This window comes from Dryas octopetala, chromosome 1 (assembly GCF_963921425.1).
Source record: "Dryas octopetala chromosome 1, drDryOcto1.1, whole genome shotgun sequence".
NCBI lineage: Eukaryota > Viridiplantae > Streptophyta > Magnoliopsida > Rosales > Rosaceae > Dryas > Dryas octopetala.
In genome coordinates, this window is record NC_141366.1 from 10,778,602 (window position 1) to 10,802,568 (window position 23,967).

The window sequence follows — 23,967 nt, forward strand, 5'->3', positions numbered from 1 at the left end:
TGAAATTTATGTTCCAATTTCCATTCCAAAAAATCGGAATTTCAACATCTCATTCCGATTCGGAATTTTCGGATTTCTCGGAATTTTCGGAATATAACATTTTCGGAACTTTCGGATAAAATTTGAAATTTTCGAATAAAAAATCGAAATTTTCACATTTTCATAATATTTTTTAGAACATGTTTTGATTTTTTTTAGAATAATGATGAAATTAACAAACAAACAAAAATTAAAAGACAATAGATTATGATGCATTTCAATATTTATATTAAAATGTAATTAAAATATATGTCCAATTTAAAAAGAAAATTCAAAATATTAATTTAAATAACATTTAGAACCATACCATCTCATACCATTACCATAAAAAAAATCTAGAAAAGAAGGAAAAAAAAAAAAAAAGATGCAATTTAGCAAGTTTTTCATTGCTAGATTATGTATGTTAAGAAATAAATTATGTATGATATATATTGTGTATGTTTAATGGTATATATTATATATTATAACATACATATTATATAAGAGAAATAAATGTCACTATGAATGTATAATAGGCTTAATAGCACATATCTTAGAGGTGGGGGATTAATCTTTGGAGCTCATCCAACATTGTTAGAATAAATGTCATTAGTAGATACGTTACTCACATATATATATATATATATCATGTTTGAAATTTTGAAAATAATAAGTTTAAATATTTAGTAATTAGTAATTACAACTAGTGGGATATTCTAGTTGGAATAACTGTAGAATTGCTCCATATCTTCAATTCCCTTCCCTAATAAAAAAAAAAATAGTAATTACATGTACGAAAAAATGTGGGTGTTTGTGTTACCAACTTACCATTTATGTTATTATGATACACATATATTTATAATGTACATATGTTTATATTAATAGTATTAGTCATCTTTTTTAAAATATATGTTATATGTATCATACTAAATAAATGATAAAATATATAATATGAAATAAATTGGCATAATTTTGGAAATATTGAATCGGAATGCCTTCGGAACATTTCGAAATTTTTTGAATCGGAATTCGGATCGGAATCGGAATTTACATAAACATTCCAATTCCAATCCAATTTTTTTCAGAATTTTCGAATTTCGGCATTTTCGGATTCGACAATTTCGGATACAGAATAAAATTGAAAATTTTCAGATAGGAATCGGTCGGATTCGGATTTTCCAATCCAAATCACACCCCTAGTTCCACCAAATATAAGCACCGTGCCACTTAAGTTTCTTACAAGTTACAGTAGTAGTTGTAGTTGATTTCTCCAAACAAATCAACTGCTTAGAGAGATCACACCAAGAAAATATTTAGTTCATTTTAAACAAGCAACATATTTGATGTGACTGCTTCCACATAAACAGTCATTCTCCTTCCACATAATCAGATTGGCTCAATTTATTGGAATGGCAATTTGGAAATTCCACCATAAAATTCATAACACCACCATGTTAAATTCAAGTCAAACACCTGTTTTTACAATAGCTTTTTACCAATATTCAATCACAAAACGTCATTTCCACATTGTACGGATACAGGTTATGAAAGTAAACAAGATAAGTAGCAAAAAATCAGCCGAAAATAACACTACAATTTGGCCCTGGTTACTCATAAACCAACACAGAAATATCAACTCCTTGAATATCAGTCATTCTTGAGAATTTTGATACTACATATCCATGGCTACTTAGTAAGCGAGGGAGAGGGGGAGAGGGGGAGGGAAGGAGCGAAGAGTAAGGTAAGAGGGAGGGGGGGAAGGGAGAGAGATGCGGGTATTACCTATGGCGAAGGTGAACTGCTACTGTTTCAGCCCCTCAAACACCTACATAAAGCACCCTCCATCAGAACAGGCAAAAGCCAAATACAAAATCGATTATAAACAATACACCTGACCCACAGAAAACCATGAGCAATTTTTAAGCTACTGCACAAGAACAAGTATTAAGTCTACATTATGTAGTGCAGGTGCGTTTTCAATACAATTAGATATAGAGGTATTCAAAGAAACTGTTAAAAATTGGTCAGACATATTCCTGAGCATTGCTATGGGCTATTGAACCAGAATTAGACCAATGAGTACAAGCAGGAAAAACATAAAGCATACTTGCTTAATACGAGTGAGTGAGAGTGAGAGAGAGAGAGGGAAAGAGACATGTATTACCTATGGCTTACGAGGAGGTGAACTGCTGCTGCTGCTGTTGCCACTGCTTCTTCCCCTCAAAGGCCTACATAAAACACCCTCTCATCAGAACAAGCTACAGCCAAGGACCAAAGCTGTTAAAAACCAAACAGCCCACCAAGCCCATGAAACATAATCATTTTGAAGCCACAGCCTATGTATTAAGCCCAAATTATGTGGTTCAAATTGGGGTATTTAATATGATTTAGACATACACGTATGCAAAGGAACTACTCAGAAAAATTCATGAGAATCCGTTTGGCTATTTAGAGTCAGCATTAGACCAACATGAGTACAAGCAGGAAAATCTCAAACCATGCCAAGCAGATCTTACAGCTCTAATACTAGCAAGAGATGCATAAATCAGAACCAAAGTACACTAGCAAGGAATGCATACTCAGGACGAGATTAAGAAAACATTACAGTTATTCGCATTAATATGCATACTTTATAGGATGGTGAGAGCATAAAATAGATTTAAACGAACACGGAAAGAAACCGTTCCAGATCAAAACATCAAAGAAAGAAAAAAGAAAAATTCATAAACAAAATTACCTTCTTGGACTACGAGATATCCTTCGGGTTACCTGTTTGATTGGAAAGAAATAAGGCATGTAAGGTATCGCACAATCCAATTTCTCTATAAAAACAAACTAACAAACTATCAAAAACAAACCTTGCGTGGACTAGGTGATCCAGAATATGATGATGACCTCCCACGTCTTGTAGCTGGTGCTCGACCTCTGTTGAAGACAAGCACAATCAATAAGAGGCACACATATTAGGTTACAGAGTAACAACAAACTTATGACAGGAAACTAATAAGGAGAACCTAGTATTTAAACGAAAATATAACTCATCTAAAACAAAAGGACATGAAAAAATTAGTATATAATAAATAATAATTAGAAACATACATAGTAAACAATACAACATTGAGATGCCTGGAGTTAAAAAGACCAGCTCCCAGAATATAATACTGGCATATCACTTGATTCAACAAGCAATATCTACTTTGGTCGATAATGAGATGGTGGCAAACGTCTATTGCACTACATACATTTGAACCCATACAGACATGGGTAAGCAAACATAAAAGACAAACTGCCTATCCTTGAGCATAGATATGTCCATCCAAATATGAATAAGCATCATAAGATTCAAACTCAGTGAACATAACAAATACAATTTCCATCCAATTCCAATGTATCCAGATCATTAAAAATGGTAAAAAAGAAATCAGGAAACAAAATAAAAAAGAAACATGATCTAATTCTAAGAACAAAAGGCTTGGCTTCAAGACTTAGATATTTAAATGTTACCTCCGTGGGGAGATTGATCTTGAACGTGATCGAGCAGGCCTACGAATAGGAGAACGACTACGCCTACGATTGATTGGAGACCTTCTGGGAGGACTGCGAACCCGTCTAGGAGGTGAACTGAATGAAAAGTAAATATGTTTATAAGATTGGACCAAAAGTATAGACACAAAGTAGCTTTCAACAAACTCATATTTGTAAGGACACTTGATAGAGTGACATCTACATTTTACTGCAATTCACGACTAGCTACAATCCAATAGATATGGGTCGAAACCTCCTTTAACTGTTTGAACAGTAAATATCACGATATTTGCACATTCCACCAGTAAATATAGACATTCACCTCAATTAGAATTAAAAGATGGACTGGGGGTCCAAATAGCATTGGCTTTAAGGAGTTGTCCTATAGGTTTTTTTTCCTCCATTAATCAAGCATATCTGAAATTGGACAATCTGTGCTTCCCATTGCATTTCATAAATATATTCCACAACTTAAATATTTCTAGAACATGAAATTTCCATAATTGAAACCTAATAACCAGACTTCATTTTTGCCATTGCACAATTTACATGGGCAGTATTTATCTAGGGCAGGCCCACAAGGAAAGGGACATATAATACGTCAGTGAGTTAAATATTCAAGATGATATTCAATAAACTGCCGGAATAAATAGTATTGTTATGAGGGCATCAACATGTACTCAATCAACAGCGTTTTCTACTTGGACTGCCAGCATGCAGCACCAGTAAAACATGACCAGAACCCATACTATATTTTTGTGAAAAGTCATTGTTTGTGAAAAGTAGTATCTTTATTTTTGAAGCACCCAAAGAGTGAAGAATTCTAAGTAATTGCTCTAACACTAATAGTTACCGGCGCCTTGGAGGAAGAGGAGAGCGTCTACGAACAGGACTGCCACGAATCCTTCTTGGAGAGGCCCTAGCAGGGGATCGCCGCCTTGGTGGCGGAGATGAGGAACGACCTCTGGGTGGAGATGCAAGCCTCCTCCTTGGAGGTGTATCAGCGCGGCGGAAAGGAGACTCTACACGACGACGAGGAGGAGAGTCAGCACGACGACGCGGTGAAGAATCTGGTAGTCGTCTTGGAGATCCAGCTCTGCGTGCTACAGGTGATCTCCTTCGTGGTGAGGGAGGTGGTCTCCGACGAGGAGAAGCTGTTATCATTCAGTTAAAAAATATATCACTGACAGTAGACAAAATACATAAATAATGCCATAAAAGGTATCAGATATAAGGATCATACGTTCCCTCGGTCGCTTTGGTGCATCCTTATCAGCATTGACACCATCAGTTTTCACAGCATCTCTCTTGGGAGCAGTGGCAGTAGCCTTAGAGGCTGGTGATACTTTCTGACGTGGAGGTAATGTAAACCTTGCTCGAACTACATTACCATCAATTTGAGCCTGCAACAAGGTAATTAAAAACATTATATTCAAAATATGTTATGGTCATATTATAATAGTGCCATTTTTACCACCACACTTCAAGAAAACTTACGCCATCCATGTATAATAGTGCTTTTTCAGCATCTGCTCTCGTCTTGAACTCAACATATCCAAATCCTCTTGGAAGATTAACCTGCACACATAGCCAGTGTCACAAACTTGTACCAAGACAAGTTACTTTAAAATCAAGAATAAAATCTCGCATGAACTTACAGTACGATCCATTGCTAGTTCTACATTGACAACTTCACCAAAGTTACCTACAAAATAATACAAAACAACATAAGAAACACTGCCACAACCCTGTTTATTTATCAGCATTTAACAACTACAATATGAACTAATGATGTAAGCACTTTTCATACACAGGCTGCAGAGACAAAACACTTGTATGACAAATGTTGCCTGAATTTGGAGTCATAATTGCTACTTTTACAGTTTCTTGGAATAGATCCTTGGGCAATTTTACATAAAGATAAAAAATCTTTGAAAGACTCTAAAGTTTGTCTGATGGCTAATATGAGAATCTCATTGGGTAGAGACACTTAACATTTAAAAGTTTAACATCTGCCATAATTCTAAATTGAAACCCCTCCAGCTTGATTTTTAAGTTATTGCAATATGTGGCAAAAAGCAAGACTAATAAGTCAAAATTTATAAATCCAAATAACAGAGGAATCAACTCCTCCAGCATTATGTATAGTAAAAGTTAAAACCACCAACAAAATCCTCATGATGCAAAATGAAGTCAAATAATAAAAGATATAAAACAAAACCATACAGAATATTTCTCTTAAATGGCCTTCATGCACATTCCTCGTAAGCGCATCAATGTGAAGAACAAGGGACTCATTAACCGGAGAAGCTTTCCTGTAAGGTTACATGTTAGCAGATGCAAGATGTGCATTCACCTCTAACGACCACTAAAAAAACCAGAAGTTCAAAGAAAACTGAAATCAAGGCCAACACTATCTTTACCTTGGAGGTGGAGATGTCTTTTTAGATTGTGGTGGTGGAGAACGACCACGCTTAGCTACTTCAGGACTGGAAAACAAATTAATTTACTTGGCATAAAAAACAAAACGCAACGCCACAATGACATTCAAATGGGACAGAAGTACTGAAAAAAGGAAAGGCATATGGTTTAAAATTTAAATGATATGAAAATTATATTTTTTGGTTTGCTCTGACCTCTTCAGCTAATCTTCAGCCAAAAAAACACTTATTCAATTAATCAACTCATAATTGCAGTTTGTGTTGTTCATCTCTCAATATTCTTAAACTTATTTGGAATTAATCTCCGCCAACTAACAAATTATTCATATTTTTTGAAGCAATGTTGAATGTTTAATATCGATCGGTACAGTTTCTCACTGACCAATACAAACAACGAAAAATATTTAATCAGAAAGCCTATTAACCAAAACCCTAACAGCAACAGTGTTTGATAAAATAAACAAAAGGGCATCATTTCAAAACATGCATAAGTGAATGCTATAAATCAGCAGAAAATATAAATGAAATAAAATTTAAACTTAAAAAAAGAAGCCTTGAATCCAAACTCATATACATTGTTTGATGTTCCTCTTTAACTTTTTTCCCGGAATTTATCCGCAACCAAATAGCACAACATCCAAAAACCGTAGTGTCAATAAGAGCGCGAAATAAGAATCGAACCTTTTTCTGGAGGGAGGGGGGCTCCGGCTACGAGAGCTGCCACTTCGGGACGAAGAGGAGGTGGGGGTGAAGGACCTGGAGCGAGATCGAGAGCGAGAACGCGAGGAGGAGCGCGAGTCGGAGTTGGTGTAGGAGCGCGAGGGCGAGCGGGAGGATGAGCCGGACCCGGAGCCTGAAGGTGGCGAGCGATGGGCTCGGATTGGCTTCGCCATGGCTGACACAGAGAAAGAGAGAAAGACGAAACCCTAGATAAACCCCCGGGAGAGTAGAGACTGGGAAGTGGCTAAGAGAGAGAGAGAGAGTCTCTTTTTTATGTTATTTTTGTGACGGACTACCGCCAATAAGTTCTTTTTTTCTTTCTTTTTGATAGCCACTACCGCCAATGAGTTTGGGGATTTTGACTCGGATCCACAAAAAAAAAAAGTTTTTACCTGTTGACGTCTTTATTTCTTTTTTATTTCTTTTTTATTTTGACTCGGATCCACTACCGAGTACCTGTACCGCCACTACCGCTAATGCTTTTAATCTACTAATTATTTTCCTCAGTTTAGCATCAATTTATTTATTTGACATGATTTATCTTTTCCTTTCTTAATTTTTTTTAATGCATTTCTGTTATTTCATCAAGGTTTTGTTTTTTATTTTTACAAAGAACATTTCATTGATATGATATATTAGTTTTTCTTTGTCAGAGAATGAGTTCAAATCTCTTACATGACAGTTGATTAATCATAATTTTTTTTTTTAAAAAAAGGGCGTCTAAATGTCTTACATACAATTGTCAAATTGAAGGGATTCTATCATTCTACACATGATAGATAAAAAATTATGGTGAGTTGTCATGGAAGTAAACCCAAAATTCAAGTCTTAGCTACAGGCTACAGCCTACAAGGTTATTAGGCAACCATGTACCTCTTTGACTTAATGAGAGAAATTGGAGTAGTTATACTTATGCCTCTAGAAATGAAGAGGAAGTATTGGGTGCTGTGCTGTACTGACAACTTGGGAAAGGTTCAGATGATTGATTGTCCCTTGCAGTTGGCTCTGTACGGCAAAGTCCTGATAGTGATTAGTTTCCATCCTCTCCAGTCTTATTATGGAGTGCAGAATTCCTCACACGTACAGGGATGCAATTTTGTAGTCACACTCAGACAGTCTAGCCAACTTTGGCCTTAATCTTCACCTGGGTTGCAATTTTGGACGGTAGCCCTTTTTCTCACCAAGAAAAAAATTGTCTCACTCTCATGTTAATTACGTTCTTTTAGAAAGTTCAAAACCCAAATAGGAAAAAAAGTAAATGGAAGCCAGGACAAAAAAGGGTGTTCTTTTTTTTAATAAGAAAAGATAAATAATTCTCAAAACATGGTAGCTGGATTGCATTCACGATTGCTCTGTATAACAAAATTACAATTGTAAACTTGGACCCAAGTGAACCAGACATCATTGTACTCACTTCTAAAAATATGTAGTTCGAGCATGTTGTTTGAACTGAAATTTATACTTACAACATCTCACTGCGGGTTAGAAAGTCCGGACATGGGTCGGTTCCCCAAGCTTTAAAGCCAGTAATCTTGATCATGTTCATTTTGGATCTTCAGTACTAGTTGAAGCTTCCGAGCGTCTTCTCTTGGCTTCATTGTCACCCAACTGCAGTGAAACACAAAAATCTTCGTCACAGCCATTCCTCAACGACGAGAGATTCTCAGAAACCGTTCTATCCATCTGATTCTTTTTATGTAGTGGGGACCCTCTGATGAAGCTTGGTATGAACTGATGTTCTACACTAGGAACCGCCTTGATCCCATCTTCCAGATGAAACTCAGTTTCCACTAATGATGGATTCCTAGGTGGGCTGCTGGGTTCAACTTGTAAAGGGATATGCTGAATTTGGAGACCCAATGACTCAAACTTTTCCTCAGGCTTTTCCCTTGGAAGCATCCCATCAGGAGGTGAAGAGTCACCAACGGTGGATCCAATTGCTGTTGCCGAGGCAGTCCTTTGTTCTTGTACTGCCACTACATGTAACATTTACAAAGAATAAATATGCAGACCAACAACAAATAAAAAGTCAAAGATACACAAATACAATGCATTAATCCTGGGGGAACCAGCAAAGAAGACAATTTCCAAAGCACAAACCTTTAAGCCCGTCATCAGTTGTGATGAGGTCAAGTTCAAGGAGATTGAGAAGACGCCCAAGATCAACTCCGCTTGTCCAATTCTCAGGAGGTTGACCAATTTTTAATTTAAGTCGGCCTCGGTTAGCAGTACCACCCCATATGATCCCAATTGGCCGTGGCTTCTCACCATTCTCACCTTTTAGTACTATGAGGCTTCCGCTGTCTCCTTCAAGGTCAAATGTCTGTTGGTTCTCACCAACAACAAGAAAATCTGTTAAGAAGCATATGCCTTTCTCATCATTGTACTCGAGGGCATAGGCCAATACAGTTCCAGCAGTTAAGCCCGAACTTCTTCCAACCTTCATCACCTGCTTCCCAATAAGGGTACTTATTGGAGACTGCAAGTCTATTATTCTAACATCACCAATCTCCCCTACACCTTTCATGGATGTAGTAACAGTACACATGTCAAAATCATCAGCGAAGGGAATGAATGCCCCATCTGCTCTCACAAACGTCTCTGCAGCAATGTGAAAACACCATAAATATGTGTTTCTATTCCTTCCCTTTTTTTATGGGAGGGGAAGGGGAAAGGGGGGAAGGGGAAAGGGAGGAATCTTATTAATAGTGAAAAAAGGAGGGAAATGGGACAATTAAGTTATATTGGGACCTATACCTGTAATGTAAATGCTAAAAAACCATAAATTGAGTTTGCTCAATTTAGCGAAGTAGACATCAATTGACAGACTGGTCAATGAAACAAAGACAAGCTACTCAAATTTGAAGAACACTCTCAAGAAAAGAGTATTATCAAATCCATATTCAAAAGCAATGTAAGTTACATTACCAACTTTTGAATCCTCATTACCTGGGTTAATTCCAGCAAATATGCCATACCAGAGTTCGTCTGTGATAAATGAGGTAGCTCTCTCCACTGCACCAAGATACACCCCAGGTCCAAGTGAAGGGGGTAGGGGATGAAACATCTTTTGATTTGGGTAGTCTAAGTCAACCGCAACATGCCGATTAGTGAGAAAACCAACTTGGCGATTGCCTGTTTGGCTCCTTACTATAGCACCCAAGGTTCCATATGTCTCCTGGCTTGCCACCTGAATACAAGCAATAGAAACATTCAACAGTGTACTTACCAGCATTCAGATTAGAAAAATTCCCTGAATAAGGCAGGATAACAGTGATGCGGTAGACAGTAACAGAATAAGACATGGATTTACTAAGTACCTAACAATGGTGTACCAGATTTTAGTAGTGTGGCAATTCAATAGAGTGCCAACTATGTGTTTCCAACATATTAAAGTGAGTCTTGAGAGAAATCAGAAGGCTAAGTTGAAACTTACAAGCTAATGGCTCTTGCCTTGCCCTATATGCCATTGACTTTGTTTTTTTTTTTTTTTTTTTCTCTTTTGGTCTGAGCCATTGACTTTGATAAAAGATTAAAGACTTAAAAATGACATGGTACATGAGATAGAAGAATATGAAACCTCAATCAAGGCTGGAAATAATTAACTAGTCTCCATATTGCGATTAATTATCATTATATATTAGGAATTCCACCAAAAATGATGCACATGTTTTGTACGAAATTAAATCTAGTGCATTCCCAATTTCCCATTTGATAAATTAGTTCATAGAAAGAAGGTAAGGTCGGAAGGTAACCTGAGAACCTGAGCCAATGCATGGATCACCTCCACGCAAGTCATCTACAATTTCTGTGTACAACTGTTCTTTGGGAGCTGGCTCAGGTGCCCCAAAATATGAGAATTCTACCACATCCACATCACACCATACACCTCCTGGCCCCTGATTAAGTTAAAAAGAGTCATTTCAATTAAAATTTAAAACACAAGTAAAATCAGATAGAACAGGCACCAGTAACCCCCAAACAATAATTGTTGAATAAAAAAAATGAACGAGAAATCAAATTATTGTTAGCATTATTTGCTGACCTCTAGGGCAGTGGGTAAACACTGTAACGGGCTGAGCCATTGCTTGTGAACTTTTCTGGAAACAAAAACAAGAATAGCTGGTATGTCTGTTAACACACCCCGTCGAATACGAAACCCTATTGCTGTTCCAAGACTGTAACACCGCAAAATCTTGCTATGAAATGCCCTTATAGTCATCAGTTCAAGCAATGTAGTTGCTTGCTGCCCTTTTGGCAACTGACCAAGAGTTTCAGGCAGGACCCCTTTCTGTAGATTTGTGAAATAGTTTGCCCTCTCTTCAGCAGCATCATTCAATCGGCTTGAGGTAGGCCATGAGAAGTAAGCAGCACTAGTCTCACAATGCTGTCCAGCTGACGCAAAAGGTTGAAGTGTTGGTGGACTTAACGAAGGCAAATTAGAATGACTGCAACAGTTTCTCTCAAGATCTAAAGCTGACTCCTCTGATGGTGTTGAACCAGAACAACGAATCCTCATATTAAATCTGGTCCGCTCCATATTTTCAGTTCACCTAGCACGATAACATTGAGAAAAAAACTGAAGGAAGCCAATACTAAGGTCTTAATATTACAACTTATGAACAGGTGGAACAAAGGGAGAGATCGGGATTACAAATTTGCAACAAATAGCAATACAACTTCCTTGCTTGATTTATACATTAAAAAAAATTAAAAATAAAAAAAAAAAGTGGAAAGTCCTTCTACAGTAACAGCAGGGATAATAAACTTAAAAAGTTAAAATAATTCATAATTATGATGTTTTCCACTACACATAAAGAAAGGCATTCTCTAAACCCTAAACAACTTTTAGCATCATCTGAAGACTAAAACAAAAAATTCCTAAAATGAAATCATGAGATTTGACGAAGTAATGATTATCCTCCCCAATTATGTAGTTGCCTAGAAAATGGAGGAAATGAAGAAAAAAATAATCTAAAATCTTCCGTTTTCTAGCTCTCAAAAATAATGTTAAACAAAGATTCACTTAGACATTCACTGTTGAAATCTAAGAAAAACAAAAGAACATCTTCTACATTCCATTGTCCTCTTATGTCTCACCAGCCAAACATAGCAGAGGCCTTGGAGGCTAGCTGAAAGCCCAGGTGCTATGAATACTTTGTAACTTACGATCGAAATGTTTCAGTTTTTACTCCGAATAGAAAAAACTTATTTCCAAACGGTGTTTAATGGATACCCAAAATCCAATCACAAAGGCAACACACAACAGGGAATTCATTAAGCTCATGTATATAAGAAAAAAGAAAAACCCAGCAGAAACCAAAAAACCAAACTTTTTTCAGATATGAGAACTACAGTCTACAGTCATAATTTCATGCATAAAATAACTTGAACAAAAACGCAAAGACTTAAAATGGGTTAGAAAGAAGAAAGCTCACTGGTCAGCAATGGTAGAGGTGGTGTAGAAGAAAGTAAATACTATATGGGTTCTTTTGCAGGCACCTCACAGTCACTGAACACCCCAAAACAAACAAACCCACATAGCAATTCAGCCAAATTAGAGCAAGAATCTGGTCAAAAGCCACTGGGATTGCCACTTTGCTCGAATGCAGCAGAGTGGTTGTCGTTGCTATAAAAACCCATAAAATTAGTCTGGTAAAGTAAGCAGCTTGTGCGCTTATTTTAATGAACTTTATTGTGTTTATGGGGAAGAGGAGTTTGGTGGGAAATAATGCATTGTGTAAGGGGCTATATGCAAATACCCAAAGAGGTGTCTCTCTTGGGTCTGAGCTGTTGTATTTCCGTACGTAGCATCACATTCGCGCCTACGGAGTACCGAATAGAATACTTGTCGGTGTCACGTCATGAAATAATATATTTTTATAAATGTAATGTCACTCGTTTTAAGTAAATGTTGGAGATTAGATCCAAATATTTAAGGAGAATATGGGTTTTCAGCTACTGTGGATTCTTTTTTATTACTCTTAATGGGCTAAAGTTGGTTCCAAGGGGTTCTGATTTTCATCTATTTCTTCTTCTCTTCAACAACCCAAGAAATCCTATACTCCTAGGCCACGTATGCGGTATGCTCGTATGCATTTGTTAATCACTAATGAATAATGATACATATAACATATAGATGGTTATATACTATATTGTATACTCACACGGTCACACCTCCAGCTTAGATTGAATTTTCACTGAAAATCCCTCAACCGATCTAAATATGTCAATTTTTGAATTTAGAGATCAAATCCAATTTCGTCTGTTGAAGTTATTGAACTGGTTAAATTTGATGGATTGAATTGGATTTTTGAACAGTCCTAGCTCAACCTGAACCACACTTGAACTTTAGACAACTAAGTAAGTATGCTTCATAGAGTCATTGTCATTCTTGAACCTCAACAACTACAAAGCAATTACCAAATTTGTGTACAAATGAACTAATCACATAACAAGTAATAACAAATCACCTGCTTTATTCTCCACCATCAAATCAGCAGAGAATTCCACCAAAACTAAGTGAAGAATCATACACAAGGGAACAACTTCATTAACCACAAGATATAAAGTCTGCTCAGTTCATAACAAGAATTAAGTAGTGCATATGCATAGAAGTAGAAAGGTATACACCAGATTAAATACAACCATTAGTTCTGCTGAGAAAGTTTGGAGAGACGAGGCTCTCCACATACGTAATAGCATAGAATGGAACAGGAAGGCCATTTGCCACTAACTTTTTACAAGTTCCATCCTTTGGATTACACAGAAGCAATTGTTTTTGATTTCTCGCCAGTAATATCTTGGTATTCTTCCAGTAACACAATGGCTTCAAAGCAAAATATGAGTCGGTTATCCAAATCGTAGTCCAAGACTCCTTCACATTATACTCTTTCATAACCCAAAATGAACGCTTCCAATTATCATGCTGGTGTAGTAAACAAAGACACCCTCTCAAAATGCCAGTTGTAAATTTTTTATGATCTGTGACAGATTCAGGTGGGGGCAACTCTGAGAACTTCTCCTCTGCTAAATCAAAAGCAACAATGACACAGGGACCTCCAGGGCACTCACATAACCAGTGAACAGCCCTGTTGAGAACCGTCCCTGAATCATCCGAAAGGTATTTGTAAGGAAAGTCTCCAAGCCTTTTCCAAGAATTGTTTTTCAACGAAAAGATGAATAAAAAGCATCCACAAGTAATCTTGATGAACTTGTAATCATTGATAGAAGGAGCATAACCAAAACTGTGTACATCAAAATCTACTGGTGGATCCCCATCCTGGATTGGCATGGGGCAATCTGGTACTCTCATGGACTCTCCAGTGGAAGGATTGAATATAAAGATGTTTTCTGGTACAGGCATGATGCAGACCAAACCATTACAGGAACCCAACATTTGAACCCACCTAGGGCAGGGCTCGCCCTTGAGTGGAAAATCAAGCTCCACGGGCAACATATCATCATCTATAGGTGCTTCATGGTCCAAGGAGAAGAGAGAATTATTAGAACTGAGAATGATTTTCTGCCTCTGGGTTCGGTTGAGATGGGTTTCGATGAAGTGGGGTTCAGTTGTAAGATGGAGCCATGACTTCGACACACACCTGAATCGACACACAGACTTGACAGGAAGCCGAGAGAGTATGTCCACAATGATATCTGGTGAAAGGTCTGGCATGCCTACTTCATTTGACATTGCGATATCAGATGTGAGTAACTTTGAGCCACCTAAATCTGGTATGCACCAAAGCCCAAACAAGTAAGCAAAATCAGTTATTTACCAATTCCTAACTAATTTTCATACCCAACATTTTCTACTTTTGCATTAAATAGGAAAGAATTTTCACACACACAAAATTCCCTCACTTTATTCTTCATGCCACCATTAACATTCTAAGAATAAACTACTAAATCATCTCTTTGTGGAGAAAGGAGCATACCATCAGAAATTAATCTTGACCCACCATATACAAATCCATGACTTTATCATAAAATGCTGGTCTTTCTCTTCTTAGTTTTTTCTCAACTCTTTTACATAAATGATAAACCATTGTAAAAATTGATATAAAAATAATAATAATAAACCATGGTAAAAAGAAGAGTATTTATCATAAAGCAATTATCCCTTGTTATGGGTTTGGACATCAACACAAGTACACAACACCCATGTTCACAAGATTGAATACTCCACAAGGATAAATGTGAATGTAATATTCCAAGACTGCAAATACACAAGCTTGAATTCTAAATCAGGTACTAATAAGCATGGGTCTGTAAAAGTCTGTAACTTTCTAATATTACGTACCCATATATAAGAAATTAAGAACCTTTATAATAGCAGAAAAAAATGTTAACCCACATAAATATAATTTAAGAAAGCCCATTTTCATAAAGAAACTAAGCGAAAGATTTCCAAAAAAAAAAAAAAAAGGAGTCATAGGCTCATAGCTACAAAATGTATTGAAATAGCAATAATACCCAGAAATCAATAGCCCTCTGGCCTCTGCGGTTTAGAAAATGTAAATCCACCGACGGTGACAGTCTCCCACCTCGTAGCTTGGGTTGGTTGGTCTGCTTCTTCTTCGAGCTCAATTGGCACTGCCAATACTCATTCTATCGGGACTATCTCCTCTCTCTCTCTCTCTCTCTCTCTCTCTCTCAGAGAAGTAGAAATGAAGTCAACAAATTGGGGGTCTTCGGTGACGTGTGCGAAGGAAAAAAAACATGTGTGCGATTAATTCTGCGAAAAAACTCCACGACGAATCCCACCATTATTCCCACGCGCAAGCAAGGGAATTTATTGAACTTTTTTTTTTTTTAGGTTTTTTTATTCCAATCCTTTGAACTTTCTATTTCTAGGCTAAAATCATATGTAATTTTTTATTTTTGGGCAAATTACAACTTTTACACTGTTACACACTTACACTCCTATACAAATTTAAATAATTTCAGACTTTCAATTTTGTGTATATATATTTATAATAGGAAAATATTATCCATTTTCTTTAATCTACCTTCTCCACTAATTTTTTTCTTTATTATTCTCATTCCGTAATGTATTTTTATGATCAAAATTGTTCATTTTTTAGATCATTATTTAAAAATCATCTCTGTAAAAATTAATTAAATCATAAATCGTTTGATTATGTAATTATTATCAAATAAACAAACGGTGAATAATAAAAAATGAACGGTTCAGATTATAAAAATACATTACGGAATAAAAATAATATAGGAGAAATTCAGTTGAGAAGGTAGATTGAAGAAAGTGAATAACATTTCTCTTTATAATATATATCAAACCCCTCCTAATGAAGGATCCTTCTCATTTAAGGGTAAATAGATGATTCTTTATGAGATCCAATCCGTATTATAAGTCAACAATAGGAACTGTCTATTTTCTAATTATTCATTTAAAAATCATTTTTATAAAAAAAATTAGATAAATTGAATATTGTTTGTCTATTTATTTGGAACAAATTAGATATACTAACGATTTTCAATTTCTCTAATTTTTTGCAGAGATTATATATAAATATAAATCTAAAAAATAGACGACTCCGATTATTAAAATACAACATAAATTGGTACTAGGATGGTATATGTGCAAAAAGGCCTAAAAAACAGGTATCAAAGTTTGTTTCCAATGAAGTCTCATTGCACACAATAAATCCTAGTACCAGACTTTTGTACCCAAACCTAAAGTATCAGAATTTGTATCTTTAACCTAAGTATCATACTTTGTCACTTGGAAATGAATATGATACTTACAAGTAGGGTACTGATTAGAAGAAAAGAATAACATAAATACCTAAAATGTCTGAAATATGTAAAAAAAACTTACAGCCTTTCCAAGGAGACCCTTAGGGACATTTATTTATTCATATAAGAATATCAAGGATCATAAAACACAACAGTGCAACCCCATGATGATCAATTACAAATATGATCATATATTAGCATGATCCATCAAATTAAACGAAATGGGTCAGAACAAAAAAAAAGAATTAATTAAACAGAAACCAAGGATTACAGGTTTCAAGATCATATATGCTTTCTCAACCTAGCTAGCGCATATATATATATATATATATATATCATATATGATTCCATATATCAGCTTTGAATTTGCTATCATATCAAACATGATGCCCCAGCAGCTAGCCTTATTAGAACACGTAGAGTGCAGCCAATTCCTCCAAAGACTCCGATGTAACAAAGCTTGGATCTGCGTTCTCCAGCATCCATAACAAGTGATCAAACAGAACCACCTCACACTTCACCAAGATATGATCATGATCATCACCCTCAGCTCCTTGCTTGTTTTGCTTCGACTTGTCGATCAAGGCATTTAACAAAGGATGGTTCAGGTACTTGGAGCTAATCACATAACGCTTTCTTGTGCTTCCCACAAATATTATAGTTTGGTGATGAAGATGATGATGATTTTCATGCATGTCATGACCGTGGCCAGTAGTACTAGTACCCCATAAATCGTCCCTAATGGATTTGGACCGTAGGCTACTATATGATGAGGACCTCCCTAGCTGCCTTGACAAGCTCTTGCACTTCCTCAGCAGCAAATTGATCTTCTTCATCGATCCTTATCTTTTTCTGCAGAGAGAGCAGAGAGAAGAAAAAGAGGGAGATGGGTTTATTGATTATGATGCAGAGAAATTAAGAGGGTTGGCATATATAGGAGGCTTGAAGTACACTCACAAATTCAACACAAATGTTAAAAGTGTGTTTGAAGCAGTGAGGGGTTGGGTTGGTGTAAAGTCGTTGTTTTCCGGTGCTAGAAAGTGTGGGGTCTAAGTAGCAACCGAAACGTTTTTCAGTGACATAAACAAGTCATCTTTTCTTTTCTTTGTTTTGTGAATATGTATGTAATGGTGTGCCTGGTCGAGGCTTTTCACAACAGACAGAAAAGCACAAGCTTCTGTCACTGGCTAGTCAAGGCACCCATATGCATATGTAATGTTAGTAGCCTAATGTCCTGTAGTCTGCACTAGTCAAGACACCTAAACTATGAGCTTGCATTGGTAATGAATGACAAATGCAGCAGTGTCATCATATATTTTCTTAGCTACATATGGTCATATATAGCTAGCTAGCTGCCAACAGCGCTGCTGTCTTGTTTGTGAAATGGCAATGTCGAAAACTGCTTCTTGCTGACTCTTAATTCCAGAAAACATGCTCAGCCACACCATTTCTTGAGGATCTTATCATCCTGCTGAAATCACTAGTATGATCTCACTCCAGTATATGGACAAAGCTTGTTGGTGATAATGTCACATTAAGTATCTTATCTGCTATACTACCTACATTCTTGTGTAGTTGGAGAATAAATTATGATAATAAAATGCATTTCAGGGGACTTTTTTTTTTCAAAAACTATTTAGGGGCAACAATTGATGTTAGTGTGTTGCATTGGTGTTAGGTTGAGATATAAGCATTCGACTAATTATTGGATCAATACAATCAGTTCGTTTCATTTTTGAGTTAAGTGCGTAGATCCAAAACACAAATTATTTATAAATCGTGTTAATTGTGCCAGCACAGTTCTAATTACACAAACACTATGATGTTCACTACTAATATGTTAATTTTGTGTCGATTTCAATTGTATTATTATGTTATGCAAAAAAATTATCACCTATAAACCCACTTGGTCGACATCAAATAATTAGCACAAGTGGGACCTGGCGATGGCAAACCCTGCTAAGAGTGTGCTAGTGGAGAACAATGAACCTTTTCTCCAACTGTCGGTTCCAAGTGAAAGCAGCTGGTCTTCACTTGCTTAGAAGCAAAAGCATATCATCTATCACATAATGAAGTGTTGAAACAGCTCGTTTTTTGCCAACATAATTAAATCCTTGTCCCATTGATCCCAAAATCAAGACAAATTATGCTTATTTGTAGATAGAGACATCTGATCTTCGTTGCTTACTAATCAAGGATTTTTGCAGTACGGCTGCCCCTTAATTCTTTACCAATTCTCAATTGGAGTTGAAGATTTTAATTACACTTTCATATAAAATTTACAAAGTACCTCACATTCTTAAGAATACAATATTACAGAATCTTACACTGCCTATAAACACAATAGCATGGCAAGAAATGCAAAACATTAGCAAAATTTTAATTTAATTATAGTATTTGAAAATTGCCTATAAACACTTTCCAATTCGTCTATCTGTATATGGAAAGGTTACAGATACAATGATATCCCTTAAATAGAGAAAGGCTTAGTGACATATGGTCACCTCCTTGTCCTTTAATTTCCACCTCGCTTTCTTCAACATGTTGAATTTCAAAATCAAGTTTCCAATAATGTCAACAATCACTTGAGCTATTTACTCGACAAGCAAAATTTTTTATAGTATTCTTGGCTGTAACAAAGGAATAATTTATCATCCCATATTCAGGACTTCCATGCAAATCAAAAACCATCTTGTGAAGCGAGCTACATCTAATTGTTTCCCCGACTTAGAAATAAGCTGCTTCCTATGAGCTGTTATACGTTAAAACGAAACAGCATCACATCTCCTTCTTGCACAATGTATTCTTTACCCTCAGATCTCAACTGCAAAAATCAAAGTAGCTTAGGTGAATTGGTTTCATCTAGAATGAAACCATGGGGAAAGAGACTGTTTTGCACCTCTATTTGATCAGGGAAAAAAAAGTATGCATGTACATGGTATTCTAATTAAAGCTAGTAAGTAATAAAGCAGCCAACTTACAAGTCCTCTTTCCCTTGCTGCAGCAAGTGAGCCAGCAGCAACAAAATCATCATAAGCCACCTAAAAATTAAAGGACAAAAATAGAATTTATTTTTGAATTTTCCAGGTATCATTTAAAGGTGCAAGGGCATGATCTCTTAGTTCCAGTAACATTGTCAGTTACTTTAATCAACAGCGAAGATCCCACTATTTTAATAGTGATTTACATCTTTAAAAAGAACAAGAAAATAAAATTAGCATTTTAGCACTCCATCATTATAGATGAGTTCTCCAAATTAACTGATTATGCTGTCTTCAATATTGAACAAAATTTATATAGAATTGGGTGGTCTGAACTCTGAAGCTCAGTTCTATTGAAGAAATTAAGATCAATTCTTTAATTAAACAGCTATTACCAATAGTTATAGGATGTCAAAGTAAGTGCTCCTCCATAGAGGATCACCAAGCCACACAGAGATGGACAAACATGAAGAAAAACAAAGATTTGAATTATTTCAATTTCTCATACTTTAGTAAACTCTCCCACCCCCTTCCCCCCAAATGGAAAGTTGTTCACTATACTTTATATCAATATTGTTAAAGTGGTAGCATATCAAGAACCTAGACACCAAAAAATTTCATGAATCATGATTATCAGAGTTGCATTGCTCAAAGTTGCAAGAATATTAATATTATCAAATCTTCTCATAAAAAAAAAAAATCAAAAGAAAATTAAAACTTCTATCTATGATGCTTACTGTCTCAGCTCGAATGAAACCTTTCTCAAAGTCAGAGTGGATGACCCCAGCAGCTTGAGGTGCAGACATTCCTAAATCAACAGAGAACAAAATTCAGAGAATAACATGATATAATGAAAAAGTTGTCCATCATACTTTTTAACCTATCTACGTTTACTTCATGGCACCAAGGAAACTTCTTTTCCATCCAAAAGAAAGAAAGATAGCAAAGAAAATTGAAAACATAAATTTTTCTTGCCTACAACCCTCAGTCAAATGAATTCTATGAAAACATGTTGCCAAATATGATATAAAGAACAAGTCCATTTTTGCTCACCACAAAAAGGTGGTGGTGAGCAAAAATGAATCCATTAAAGAACAGCATAGCCTCTGCTAGCACTTGCTTGAAGCATTTCAAGGTCCAGTCAGAGGTATTTTACCATATCTCTATACAATATAATACACATTTTATATTTAACACAAGCAAAGCTCACCTGCAAGTATAGTCCATGCTTTTGTTTCCTGTGTACAACATGAGAACAATCTTCTTAATACAATGGAATACATTCATCACATTCAAAAAAAATTCACAAACTCATCTTTTTCACCTTCTCTCCGGTTGTAAAGTAAGTGCGGAGCCCCAAAACGCTATATGTTGCTCTGATAAGGTTTCCAAGACCACTTTCACTAACACCAAGAGATTGCAAAAATTCTGTTCTTTCTTCCCATGGTAGTTCAGTAAGCTCAGACTCAACCTGCAAGTGCAAACTTCCTAGTTCACATGCCTAGAGTGATAATTAAGGCTCACAAAATAGTAGGAAGCCAAATCTGCTAGTCTAAAACAAGGTAGCATTAAAACCCTATCAAACTTTACATGCAGAGAGACAGGCACATGCTGTGAAAAAATAGCTCAAGTTCAAACTGTAATACTTCTGTTCTTATGTATCACCAAACCTGTGCTGAAATTGTGACTAGTCCAGATTGCAACTCAGAAGCAAGATTCATCACTTCTTTGACATGAGGATTATATCCAGGTTCAGCAAGATCAGATTCTGCAACATTAGCAACATATATAACAGGTTTCATTGTGAGCAAGCAAAGTTGCTTTACAGCATCCTTTTCCAAATCTGTTAAAGCGACTGATCGTGCTGGTTTTCCGTCCATGAGTGCATGCTGAATTCTGTCCAAGGCAGACCTTTCTGCATCCTCCTGAAATGAGAATACTTTGTTTCTATGAGTTTTAGACAACCATAATACTTCTGGCTAATATATTTTAAATGAAGGAGAAAAAAATGGAGACATAGGGAGATGATGGCACATACTTGTACACTGTACATACAGTAAGTTCATAGCATGGGATAATACCATACCTTAAGTTTGGATTGTGAATCTTTTGCCTTGCTTTTCTTGAGCTTCTCCATTCTTTTCTCAATCTGCATTTCTTGTGAATAATACAATTTAGTTCAATCAGCTCATCTCATTCTAAGCTTTTTTACTGTTCATTAAAGACAAATAAGAGATTATATCAGGACAAGGAACTTTCAAACAGTGTATCTAAAAGCAAAGGTGCTCCTGAGGCATCAAAAAAAAATGTTAAGTACATCAACAACTTTGAACCATAAAATGGTCGGGCATTTGGACGGTATAGATTGCTTAAACCGAAAACAACTATAAGGAGGCCATCTACAGCTAGGATAAGCTCTCTGATAGTTCACCTAAAGAACTTCTCATAAATCATAAATTAACAAGCTCACGAATGGATTATGAGTCCTTGTACCCATCATGCATGCCAATTCAAATCAATTGGAGTCTAAGCTCCAATGGCCAAAAGACCAACTGATTTATTATAAAACAATGTAACAAAGATTAATATCCAGAAAGTTCTCAGTTGGGAGGTGGAATCAATCAACACTTCCAAAGCGAACAATAAATCAGGGCGTACCACATCACAAGAAACAGGTAAATGAGCACTAAAACTTTCACAAGAAAGACAGTTTAACTGTGTAGAGCAATGTTAATTAGCAAACCTGGTCAAGATCTGAGAAAATAAGCTCCAAGTTGATAACTTCAATATCAGACTTAGGATCTACTTTCCCATTTACATGAACAATATCATTATCTTCAAAACAACGAACAACCTGAAACAACAATCAGCCAATAATAATGTAGAGCTGAGCTGAGCTGAGAAGTACTGACAAAAAGCACTATTGCATACTTAACAAAAAGATATGAAGGATTTCCAAAACATGGTCCTTCCACTCTAGATTCGAACTTATAAAAGATTTTACAACTCAGTAGTCCTTCAATTAACAGAAAAAAAAAAAACAAAAAAAAATGTGTTCTTAAATTAATTTGAAATTTTCTTTTACAAAAGCCACATCCATTGCACAGACAAGGAGAATCCTCAAACACCTATGTAGAGACATGGTAATTCACTTCCCTACTCATACAATGCAAATAGTGATTATATTAAGTTAAACATAGAGCAGAAGCTGTGCTCCCTACCTCTCTCTCTCTCTCTCTCTCACACACACACACACACACACAAACACACTCACACACATATATTAAGCAACATAACAAACAACTGCACTAGGACATGCAGGATTTTCAGTAAAGAAAAGGATGGTAATCGCAAAGTAACACCAAAAAAAAAATTAATGGATAGAAACCTGAAGTATGGAGTCCACCTCACGAATATTTGATAAAAATTTATTCCCTAAACCCTGCAGTAATGAAAATAAAATAAAATAAAGCTGATGCATTCTAACATATTTACTATAGAACTTAAAGACAGAACATGAAAAAGGAAAGAAAGAAAAAAAAAATTATAATGATTATGCTATGTCACCTCCCCTTGACTGGCTCCCTTGACAAGGCCAGCTATATCTACAAGTTCTATAGATGCTGGGACTGCTCGCTGAGATTTGCTGAGATCCGAAAGCACGTTGAGACGCGGATCTGGAACTCCGACAATTCCTACGTTTGGCTCTATCGTGCAAAAAGGAAAATTGGCAGCTTGAGCCTTCCCATTCTCAACCTACACTCATAAAAAATCCTTTATATATCAATACTATGTGTTACTTATAACAGTAATAGAAGACAGTGATATGAAAAAGCCATCCAACACAATGTTGTCAGTAAACTTATGTGAAAAATTGAACACTCCTTTTTCTTGGCTGAAAAGATGAAAAGGGTACATAACTATTGATGCCAAGTCTGCAATGAAAGATTAAAAATATAATCTTTTAGCCCCAAAACAGAATGTGCTTGGTGCTTGTTTTTGTTTCATGTCTAAGATTTTGGGAATGTAAGAAAAACATGTTATAGCAGCTCAGTGTATCTTAAAATGAAATTCATTAAGTTCACAACACCATCCAAACAGTTAGTGCAATGCTATTTCAAAAGAGTGCACAGACAAACAGAAAACATATCAAATCCAAATAGAACTATCTGCTATCAGTATCCCAGTAACCAAACAGAGAAAGAGGGTTGGTGGGACATACGACGGCGTTGAAGAGAGTGGACTTGCCGACATTAGGGAGGCCAACGATGCCGGCTTTGAGGCTCATGCTTATCTTGGACGAGGAAGCAGAGAATCGCCGCCCTCTGCTTAAACCAGTCCCTATGACTCCCATGAGCTGATAATGAGTCCTCTGCTTCAGTGGAACAAGCAGAGACGGAATTAGCTGACTGCATAGTGCTGTTCGAGCCATTGGAGTTGGGAACCACAGAGATTGAGAACGAGACTGAGAGAAAGCAGTAAAGCACAGTTCAATTTATCTGTTTGCGGGGAGACGTATG

The 23,967-nt window shown here is 36.2% G+C and overlaps 5 protein-coding genes across 6 annotated transcripts; all 5 read right to left on the reverse strand.

Annotated features, from left to right (window-relative positions):
• Positions 1-1,440: 1,440 nt before the first annotated feature.
• LOC147297720 (uncharacterized) lies at positions 1,441-6,988 on the reverse strand. Its single transcript, XM_086236059.1, has 12 exons — positions 6,666-6,988; positions 5,967-6,032; positions 5,770-5,858; positions 5,202-5,248; positions 5,041-5,121; positions 4,787-4,946; positions 4,397-4,697; positions 3,523-3,639; positions 2,877-2,943; positions 2,756-2,787; positions 2,183-2,246; positions 1,441-1,843 (listed from the first exon to the last, which is right to left on the reverse strand). The coding sequence occupies exons 1-11, from the start codon at positions 6,875-6,877 to the stop codon at positions 2,183-2,185; spliced, it is 1,236 nt and encodes a 411-aa protein (XP_086092185.1). The 5' UTR covers positions 6,878-6,988; the 3' UTR covers positions 1,441-1,843.
• Positions 6,989-8,014: 1,026 nt separating this feature from the next.
• On the reverse strand, positions 8,015-13,322 carry LOC147297721 (Trypsin family protein). Of its 2 annotated transcripts, none has more exons than XM_086236052.1 (6): positions 13,178-13,322; positions 10,750-11,257; positions 10,460-10,603; positions 9,654-9,894; positions 8,805-9,305; positions 8,015-8,680 (listed from the first exon to the last, which is right to left on the reverse strand). In XM_086236052.1, exons 2-6 carry the CDS (start codon positions 11,242-11,244, stop codon positions 8,247-8,249), a joined length of 1,815 nt encoding a protein of 604 aa, XP_086092178.1. In that variant the 5' UTR covers positions 11,245-11,257; positions 13,178-13,322; the 3' UTR covers positions 8,015-8,246. The 2 variants fall into 2 exon arrangements, with proteins under 2 accessions (XP_086092178.1, XP_086092173.1); XM_086236047.1 differs by lacking the exon at positions 13,178-13,322 and adding an exon at positions 12,143-12,369.
• On the reverse strand, positions 13,235-15,499 carry LOC147297722 (F-box/kelch-repeat protein At3g06240-like). Its single transcript, XM_086236066.1, has 2 exons — positions 15,183-15,499; positions 13,235-14,438 (listed from the first exon to the last, which is right to left on the reverse strand). The coding sequence occupies exon 2, from the start codon at positions 14,398-14,400 to the stop codon at positions 13,342-13,344; it is 1,059 nt and encodes a 352-aa protein (XP_086092192.1). The 5' UTR covers positions 14,401-14,438; positions 15,183-15,499; the 3' UTR covers positions 13,235-13,341.
• A 1,202-nt stretch (positions 15,500-16,701) lies between these two features.
• LOC147297723 (SAUR-like auxin-responsive protein family) lies at positions 16,702-17,302 on the reverse strand. Its single transcript, XM_086229788.1, has one exon. It carries the CDS (start codon positions 17,300-17,302, stop codon positions 16,874-16,876), a length of 429 nt encoding a protein of 142 aa, XP_086085914.1. The 3' UTR covers positions 16,702-16,873.
• A 1,733-nt stretch (positions 17,303-19,035) lies between these two features.
• Positions 19,036-23,937, reverse strand: LOC147297724 (GTP-binding protein-like protein). The gene is made up of 11 exons (XM_086257130.1): positions 23,670-23,937; positions 23,015-23,203; positions 22,836-22,889; positions 22,191-22,301; positions 21,534-21,596; positions 21,118-21,372; positions 20,772-20,918; positions 20,658-20,685; positions 20,185-20,255; positions 19,448-19,507; positions 19,036-19,290 (listed from the first exon to the last, which is right to left on the reverse strand). Exons 1-11 carry the CDS (start codon positions 23,877-23,879, stop codon positions 19,222-19,224), a joined length of 1,257 nt encoding a protein of 418 aa, XP_086113256.1. The 5' UTR covers positions 23,880-23,937; the 3' UTR covers positions 19,036-19,221.
• Positions 23,938-23,967: the final 30 nt, after the last annotated feature.

What these genes read in the sequence shown, in the direction of transcription:
- LOC147297720 (XM_086236059.1), bottom strand. Translation starts at nt 6,877, where the DNA reads ATGGCGAAGCCAATCCGAGCCCATCGCTCGCCACCTTCAGGCTCCGGG. An exon ending in CACTATTATACATGGATGGC is followed by an intron (nt 4,947 to 5,040) that starts GTAAGTTTTCTT and finishes ACCTTGTTGCAG; the next exon opens with GCTCAAATTGATGGTAATGT. An exon ending in ATATCTCGTAGTCCAAGAAG is followed by an intron (nt 2,247 to 2,755) that starts GTAATTTTGTTT and finishes TGTTTTATGTAG; the next exon opens with GCCTTTGAGGGGAAGAAGCA.
- LOC147297721 (XM_086236052.1), bottom strand. Translation starts at nt 11,244, where the DNA reads ATGGAGCGGACCAGATTTAATATGAGGATTCGTTGTTCTGGTTCAACA. An exon ending in GCATTGGCTCAGGTTCTCAG is followed by an intron (nt 9,895 to 10,459) that starts GTTACCTTCCGA and finishes GCTTGTATTCAG; the next exon opens with GTGGCAAGCCAGGAGACATA. An exon ending in AACTGATGACGGGCTTAAAG is followed by an intron (nt 8,681 to 8,804) that starts GTTTGTGCTTTG and finishes TGTTACATGTAG; the next exon opens with TGGCAGTACAAGAACAAAGG.
- LOC147297722 (XM_086236066.1), bottom strand. Translation starts at nt 14,400, where the DNA reads ATGTCAAATGAAGTAGGCATGCCAGACCTTTCACCAGATATCATTGTG.
- LOC147297723 (XM_086229788.1), bottom strand. Translation starts at nt 17,302, where the DNA reads ATGAAGAAGATCAATTTGCTGCTGAGGAAGTGCAAGAGCTTGTCAAGG.
- LOC147297724 (XM_086257130.1), bottom strand. Translation starts at nt 23,879, where the DNA reads ATGGCTCGAACAGCACTATGCAGTCAGCTAATTCCGTCTCTGCTTGTT. An exon ending in AGGTGGACTCCATACTTCAG is followed by an intron (nt 22,302 to 22,835) that starts GTTTCTATCCAT and finishes TTGTTGTTTCAG; the next exon opens with GTTGTTCGTTGTTTTGAAGA. An exon ending in GTTTCATTCGAGCTGAGACA is followed by an intron (nt 19,508 to 20,184) that starts GTAAGCATCATA and finishes TTTAATTTTTAG; the next exon opens with GTGGCTTATGATGATTTTGT.